Source organism: Salvia hispanica, chromosome 1 (genome assembly GCF_023119035.1).
Source record: "Salvia hispanica cultivar TCC Black 2014 chromosome 1, UniMelb_Shisp_WGS_1.0, whole genome shotgun sequence".
Classification (NCBI taxonomy): domain Eukaryota; kingdom Viridiplantae; phylum Streptophyta; class Magnoliopsida; order Lamiales; family Lamiaceae; genus Salvia; species Salvia hispanica.
Genome location: NC_062965.1, coordinates 37,306,038 through 37,314,481, shown reverse-complemented (window position 1 = coordinate 37,314,481; position 8,444 = coordinate 37,306,038). Strand labels below are relative to the sequence as shown.

At 34.6% G+C, this 8,444-nt stretch overlaps 1 protein-coding gene across 1 annotated transcript; it reads left to right on the top strand.

The window, feature by feature from the left end:
* Positions 1-2,299: 2,299 nt before the first annotated feature.
* On the top strand, positions 2,300-8,231 carry LOC125219102 (4-alpha-glucanotransferase, chloroplastic/amyloplastic). The gene is made up of 17 exons (XM_048121013.1): positions 2,300-2,787; positions 2,989-3,051; positions 3,206-3,294; positions 3,367-3,427; positions 3,891-3,969; positions 4,358-4,494; positions 4,568-4,726; positions 4,803-4,879; positions 5,405-5,544; positions 5,625-5,656; positions 5,740-5,814; positions 6,215-6,287; positions 6,387-6,475; positions 6,841-6,885; positions 6,977-7,129; positions 7,686-7,811; positions 7,919-8,231. The coding sequence occupies exons 1-16, from the start codon at positions 2,464-2,466 to the stop codon at positions 7,788-7,790; spliced, it is 1,701 nt and encodes a 566-aa protein (XP_047976970.1). The 5' UTR covers positions 2,300-2,463; the 3' UTR covers positions 7,791-7,811; positions 7,919-8,231.
* Positions 8,232-8,444: the final 213 nt, after the last annotated feature.

Sequence of the window (8,444 nt, the reverse complement as noted above, 5' to 3'; positions counted from 1 at the left end):
GTTGTTGAGTGCTGACTTTTGTTGAGCTCTGGGCTATTATTAATTTTACAATTCTCTTGTGGCACTATTGTGATTTAGGCTTGCTGAGGGTGATTGGTTTGTTACTTTGTTGGGCTGCTTTGTTTGGATCACTTATTCTCGAAGGTAGGGGATTTCGAATTTGTTATTGATCTTGCCTTTTGACTTATCTTTTTTGTAGCTCACCGTTTTGTGGCTTGAGCATTTGCTCTTCATCAAAAGAATTTCGTTTAGTTACATATTCTTTGAGTATTGTTGATTATGAGGCTCATCTTGGATGACACATTTCTTTTTCGCATGTATTTTGGAAAAATGATGTCTCCTTCTATTCCACAAGAGTATGCACTCTTTCTTTTTTAATCCGTCATACACGAATATGCACTTTCTACTTTTGAAACTCTTTTCTCTTTATTGAGTAGAGACTCACTCTCTACAACAATACTTTAATTATTTTTATCTATTTCTTACTTTACCAATTGTCCATTAAATCTGTGCCCAACCAAAATTGCTTACTTCTTAATTTGTTTTTCTCCATTTTAACCATTTATTACTCACTCAATCCACAAAAAAAATAATCTCATTTACAGGCAGCACAAGTTTTAATAAGAAATTGATAAAATAAGAGAACTGAGAGAAAACATAGGTAACGTATGATAAAAAGGAGAAAAAAATAAGTAAAGTATCAAAGATAAACTTTCCATCTTTAGAAATGAGACTATTTCTTATGGACTTCCCAAATATAACTAATTTTCATGGACGGAGCGAGTATCATTTTTTCAGAACACGGTGCGAAAAAAATGTGTCATCTAAAGTGGATAGAGGGAGTATATTATTATTATTATTATTATTATTATTATTATTATTATTATTATTATTATTATTATTATTATTATTATTATTATCTCCTAATTTTTAAGTATATTGTATTAGCAAATTTTATTCTTACTTTTATATAGTATAATTAGTATATTTTGACATATTATTAATTATAGTTCACCACTTAATAATTTTTAGTATATATTTTATCTAAACTTATTAGTAATTCTTGTTTAGTTATATTTTTGTAATATTGCTTCTGTCACGTGTAATTTTTTGAAATAGCATGAACTTTATTTATTTTTATGCGTATGTGATGATATATTTTTATTTAAACTAACTAATTATTTCTAAAATAAAATAAGTCGTAAATGACAAGAGTTTTAATGTATAGTTCGTAAAGTAAGAGAGAGAGAAGGAAAATATGATGAAAGTACTGTTAGAGAATTGTGTAGTCCATAACTCCATATTATTAATAATATTTAATTATTTAAAACTTTCTATATTTAGAAATTGGTTTAGTTTCGGTGGACTGTCCAAAATGATAATCTATTTTCTGTAAACGGAGGTAGTATCATATTTATTTGAGAAAATGTTTTAATTAAAGTTTATTATTTTTAAATTTTAATATTTGAATATTTTTTATATTTATGTTATATTTATAACCCACAATAAAATGCATTCTTTTCTTTTTAGTCCGTCCCACAAGAATATGTATTTTCTAATTTTAGAAAGTCTTTTCTCACTAATATGATGAGACTCATTTTCCACTAATAAGACTTTAATTTCTTTTTTCTCTCTACCTCTCTCTTATTTTACTAATTTTACATTAAACCCCGTGCTGAATCCAAAGTACATATTCTTTGAAGATGGAGGGAGTATGGTTTAATGTTCTTTTTATATGGAATGTAAATAATGAAGTATATATCATTTGTTAAATTTATGTTCATTTATATACTATTTAATTTTATATATGTGCTAGGTTCGGCAAGTGATTTAACTGGTCTAACTAATTGAATTATGAACCAACCATTTTGTTTCTTGACTCACTAGTCCAATTTTTAAAACATTGATTTGAACACAAAATGAATTACTTCTCCGTTGTATAAAATATGGTCATTTTCATTTATGGAAAATTGTCTCAACTCATTACACATATACATTAATTTATTTATAACTTATACTACTATGACCTGCCACTACAACTCATTTTAAGCCTTAATAATAATGTGGATGTCACCATGCACTTAACACTATTTTAAATACTTTTTTGATAATTTTTTTACTTAATGATTTGTGCATGAATTCTCGTTCCATTTCAAATGCATACTCTATTCGTCCTTGAAAAATATGAACTTTTTTCTTTTTTAGTCCATTTTTTATTAATACATAGTCGTGTTGATAAAAGTGTTTGTAGATCAAAATGCAATTCTAACGTTACAGAGTAAAAAGGAATTTCTTAAAAAGGAGAAAGGAGAGTCACTGAGTCACATGCTTTGGTGCTTCTCCGACGCCATAATCATCTCCACCCAACTCTCTCATCCGCTCTTATCTCTCACGCAACACTCATGTTACTATAACACTAACACCACTTTTGATGCAATTCTGTGCATTGTTTGACTCATCCACATGGCAATTCCGACCTCTCTTTCCCTTCTCCCCGTTTCCCTCTCTATTCATCCGAAGCCCCTTCTTCACAATCACAATCACAATCCTCCCACTCCCAATCGCATTAGGGCTCAATTTCAAAATGGGGTGAGCTTATCGCCCGGCCAGGATTTACCATCCGACTACGAGACCTGGATGCCCAAGCGCGATGCCAAGACTCGCCGGAGGGCAGGCATTCTGCTCCACCCGACGTCGTTTCCCGGCCCTTTCGGCATTGGCGATCTCGGCCCCCAAGCATTCCACTTCCTCGACTGGCTTCACCACGCCGGCTGCTCTGTTTGGCAGGTTTTAGTGATTCACATTCGTCATTTGTGTTTAACTTTAAATTTGTTAATTTTAGTTGGAATTGCTTCAGACTGATACCGATTTTAGGATTGTAGAGCAACATTGCATCAATACGAATAAACTTGAGTGTCAACAGGTTTATGTGTTTGCGTCTAATGATGGCTTACTTGGTAAAAGACTTGTTTTTTGGTGTTTTAACAGGTTCTGCCTCTTGTTCCTCCTGGGAGGCGGGCTAATGAAGAGGGATCTCCATACTCAGGACAGGTTTCACACTTTCATTACAATATTAGTGTTTGAAATTTTCACAATTGAAGGGGTAAATTATGAACTACGATTGTGCTAAGACGCTGGTGTTCAACTTCATTTATCCATGTGCAAACTCATGTTCTCACATTTAGTCATGCTCGTATTGTTTCAGGATGCTAATTGTGGTAACACACTTCTGATTTCCCTCGAGGAGCTTGTGAAAGATGGTCTACTGTCAAAGGAAGATCTACCCAAACCATTGTGAGAATTAAGTTATATCGACATTGTTTATACTCTGAATTTCTTCTGTAATTTTTGTCATAATTTTTGCAGAGATACGTATCGTGTAAATTACACAGCTGTGGCTGATGTCAAGGATCCTTTGGTGGCTGAGGTAGAGCATTGACTCTCATCTTTTTATCTGATGATATATTTGAATTTTTAAAGTTAATTATATGGAATTCTTAGTTATCTATGTTAGTTCAAGTAATTTTTGAATAAGGCTTTCCTGAAAGTTGGTCCTCCCATTCACAACTTTGTGCAACAATGCAATAATTTAATACATAGTTAGTCACAGATGTTTATAGTTTAGATGAAAATGTTGAAGAAATTGATCATCTGTTGTTGATTGAATCTTGTATACATCGTTAATTGGACAATGCCAGGGATAGTTTCTGAGTTTTCGGATTTCGCAGCTGATATGCCTGAGTGTTTAATCTACTTGAAGATGATGAATATTCCTTAATTCTTTCTCAAACAATGTCAATTTTGTTAGTAAATCATGGCTGGTTTTCAATAATTATCTTTTAAAGCCATTCATTATCATATGAGTAGACTATTGTTTCATTACGTTGTAGGCTGCAAAGAGGCTTATATCAAGTGAGGGAGAGCTAAAGAATCAACTTAATGAATTCCGCAAAGATCCGAGTATTGCAGGTGAGAATAGTCACTCTAGTAAGGAGCCTTATTCGAATATGCACTCACCACCTTTTCTAGTTTTCTCCATGGTTGTTATGTTGCCTGCTTATTACTTCAAGAGCCTTGACAAGTTGAAAACACTGGTCATGGTTGGATATAAATGTCCTTTCTTTAATTGATGGATCTCTTCTATTCAGTTAAGAAAGGACATGTTTATCATCTGGACGTACATTTTGCTTAATCTTTTCCATCCATCCTCGGTTCATATTTGTTTTCATCTTACTAAATGTTAGAAAGATACCTCGTTTTACTCTTTCAACATGCTGTAAGTCTCAAGTAAAAACACTGACTTTTGTGTCTTGTTCCGAGAGAGTCTCATTGCCCTAACGGTTGTCTGATTGTGCAGGTTGGCTTGAGGATGCAGCATACTTTGCTGCTGTGGATGATGCTATGAACACATCTAGTTGGTATGAGTGGCCTGAACCCTTAAAACAACGGCATGTGGCAGCTCTGGAAGAAATCTATCAAAGCAAAAAGGAATTTGTAAGATCTCTTGACCCTTTGGCTCTTTTGGAATGCTTCTTTGCTTTTTTTGAAATATGCTTCTCTTCTGCAGATAGACATTTTCATTGCTCAACAATTCTTGTTCCAAAGGCAATGGCAGAAAGTCCGTGATTATGCTCAGATGAAAGGAATAAGTATAATGGGAGATATGCCCATATATGTAGGTTATCATAGTGCAGATGTATGGGCTAACAAGAAACAATTTTTGCTGGTGAGATTACCCTTTATTGCCATAGAATAACTTATGCTTCAGTGCTTCTATAACTTACCATCTATGGTTCCACCAGAATCGAAGTGGCTTTCCTCTTCTTGTTAGTGGTGTTCCCCCTGATGCTTTCAGCGAAACGGGTCAGCTTTGGAACAGGTCGATGCTCTTCTAGAGATTAATATACATATAACTCTCATTATTTTTATCCTTTGCATGTAATTGTGAGTGAGTGCTCTGGTAACACCGCTGCTATTTTTTTACGCTCAATACCAGTCATATTTTGCTAACTTACGTAATTGAAAACTTCTTTTGATTTAAAACTCAATCAAACAGTTTTTGTGCTCTTACCTACTTGAATTAATGTTTGTACACCTAAGCTATAATGACCGCAAGTTGCTGATCAGAATCTGAAGAAAAGGATCTTGTGTTTAAGTACGTTTCATACTGGTAGAGCTGATAGCCTGAAGATGCAATCTTCACTGAATAATTATCCTGGGGGAAAAATTATATGTCATTTACTGTAAAGTTATCTGCACTAGGATCTGATTTGATCGTAATCAAATTATCAATGTCATTGGAAAACAAACACTTGCACAGTTGAACTTTATATCAGAACTTGATAAGTAAAGGTGAAGCATATCTTGTAATGACATATTGATTGAACCCTTGTTTTGTTAAAAGCCCTTTATATGATTGGCAAGCTATGGAAAGAGATGGATTTTCATGGTGGACAAGGCGTTTAAGACGGGCTCAGAATTTGTTTGATGAATTCCGGATTGATCACTTCAGAGGATTTTCTGGATTTTGGGCTGTTCCTTCTGGTGAGATGACTATAATTGTAAAAAATTACATGATCCTATTGTTAAAACAATGAATAACATTTCATTACTTCTTTGTTCAGAAGCGAAAGTTGCTACAGTAGGCCGATGGAAGGTGAGATTCGTCATTTCACTATTTTTCCAGCATCTTTGACTATCAATATATGGAAAATTAAATAATGCTTTGATTGACAGTAGGTTGGACCTGGAAAGTCTCTCTTTGAGGCCATCTTCAGAGAGGTTGGAGAGATCAATATTATAGCAGAAGACTTGGTAAGTTTGACCAATAAGAATTTTAAATGTATCATGGTTTTGACTGTGAAGTGTCCCTGATAATTGCGAGTCAATTCAATAATTCTATTAATTTATTTTCTTTGTATCTTCTTCTTCTTTTCTTTTCAATTTTCTGTTTAGCCCTATCTTATTTGAAGGCACATGTTACTTGAGCTGTATATTGCTGTAAGCAAAGCCCCCGTCACAAGATATTTATCATCTCCTTGCTCAGCCTCATTGAAGATTTGAAGGCTTATTCGTACGAGGCACTACTGGTGTTTCTGTGGCCTTTTCATGAATTAGCTGTGAACTTAGGAATTTTTAAAAATTTATTTGAAATACATATTTTGTCTCCCTTGAGAACTTACCCTTGGTTCATATTTTGCGTGTATTTCTGCAGGGTGTGATTACTGAAGATGTGGTTGCGCTTAGGAGATCCATCAGAGCACCTGGCATGGCTGTTCTCCAGTTTGGTAATATGTCTCTTCATTCTTATTTTCTATTTTATTTTTGAGCATGCCATAGTTATCCCTGATTTATATCTTGGTTTGATTTCTGTGGTTGGATTCCAGGCTTTGGAAGTGATGCTGAAAATCCCCATTTACCTCACAATCATGAAGAAAATCAAGTGGTGTACACTGGCACTCATGACAATGACACGGTAGCTTTATTTGTGATTCAAATCGCCCCATATCATCATAACAATTGATTTACAAGTATTTGGTCTTTGCACAAGTTGACTGTTTTCTTTGGATAGAAGCCTTAATTTTTATTTCTAAGTTTCTAGCACCAGGAGAGGTTTCTCTTTTTGAGGTGGGGGAGGGGTGCTGGGGTTCTTTTTAAGTTTGTGTGTAAAATGTCATGTTTCAAAATGACCAAAAGATATTGTGTCGAAACAATTATTCCTTCGAGTTTTCGTTTTACATAACATTTTTGTTTTCACTAATTTCTTAATTCTGATGGGAAGTTCATGGAGGTGTGGAATTGATGGAATATGTTCATAGTGATCATTTGTTATTTTCACAGATTCAAGGATGGTGGGATGTCTTGCCAGAAGAAGAGAAATCTAATGTGAGCAAATGGATGAATCCTGTCAACCAAAACTTTGAATGTGGAAAGTTGATAAAATCAGATCTTGTTCTTACATACTTGTGTGATTTAGGTGGTCAAGTATCTTGGTAATATAGTTGAAGAAGATGTCTCATGGGGGATAATCAAGGCAGCACTTTCTTCAGTTTCACAAACTACTATTATACCAATGCAGGATATACTGAAATTGGGTAGTTCAGCTAGAATGAATACTCCAGCCACTCAGGTAAAGGATGCTTCATCATCATATGCATGCATCTATTTTCAATATACGTTCCACAGAATTTATTAAAACATGGACTATGAACAAACAGATAGAGATTTCATGGGCTAGGGTCATAGAGACCGTGCTGCAAACTCTCTATGCTTGTAGAAGTGTGATTTTCGAGTGGAAAACTTTCCGTTAATAGGGCTATAAGGGTAAAATTTGTCACTCCGGATCACCTACAACTTTTCCTACAACATCCCCTACTCCACCCCTCATAAACATAAAATATGATGGTGTGCCCATTACTTATGTTTGTGAGAGGTGGAGTAGGGGATGTTGTAGGAAAAGTTGTAGGTGATCCGGACCGAAAATTTGTATATACCGTACCCTTGTTTCAGTATTAGGATGGTTCCTGTACCTTGAAGGAGGAATAGAAATTGGTTTACGGGAAATGTTGCATCACTAAGAGGAGCAGTTTAACTCGACAAGGGAAAATAGGAACGAAATCAACAATTGAGGATTATACATTACCTTTGAGACGCATGAATGATATGACTTCGCTTTCAATGTGCAGTTTGGAAACTGGAGTTGGAGGGTACCACAGTCCACGAGCTTTGATAGCATGTCGTCTGAAGCAAAGAGACTTAGAGAGATGCTTTTGTTGTACGGGCGGATGTAAAACTGTATAGATTGAAGACAGGTAAGCATTTCATAGTTCACCTTACAATGCAAGGAATTCATAATCCAGTAAATGTTACCTTCTTGAAATTCTTTCATCCGACCTGCTTTTCGTGTCTTTCATTCCAGGTGGTTGCCGATTCTATATCTGCCACAACAGCTTCAAAACTAGTGAACGTCAGTAAACTCCTCTTCCGTGACGACATAATTTATCGTAAAAAGAAGCCCGTTGAGCCAGGTATCTCGTTATTCAAGCCTTGGCACACAAAAATATGGGAAGCTAGAACTCTTTCTACTAGTTTTCTGTAGAATGTAACTCGTGTAATCACATCTTTGTTTAATTAAAATTTCGTGCCTGAGCAAATCCGATGGTTTAATTATGCGTGAATCACATTGTCAAGATTCTCTCTCACAATTATATATGGCATGAATTTCTCTCTCACCGTTTAAGTTTATAAAGCAAAATGCATACTGTGAAATCAAAGTATCATGCAATCTTTATGAATGTAATCTTAAAATCATAAATGTTTATTAGTATCATGCAATCTTTATGAATGTAATCTTAAAATCATAAATGTTTATTTATATTCATTTGGTTATAAAGTACAGTAGGTTTTTTATGATGGAGAAATTTAGGCTATGTGGTATAAATATC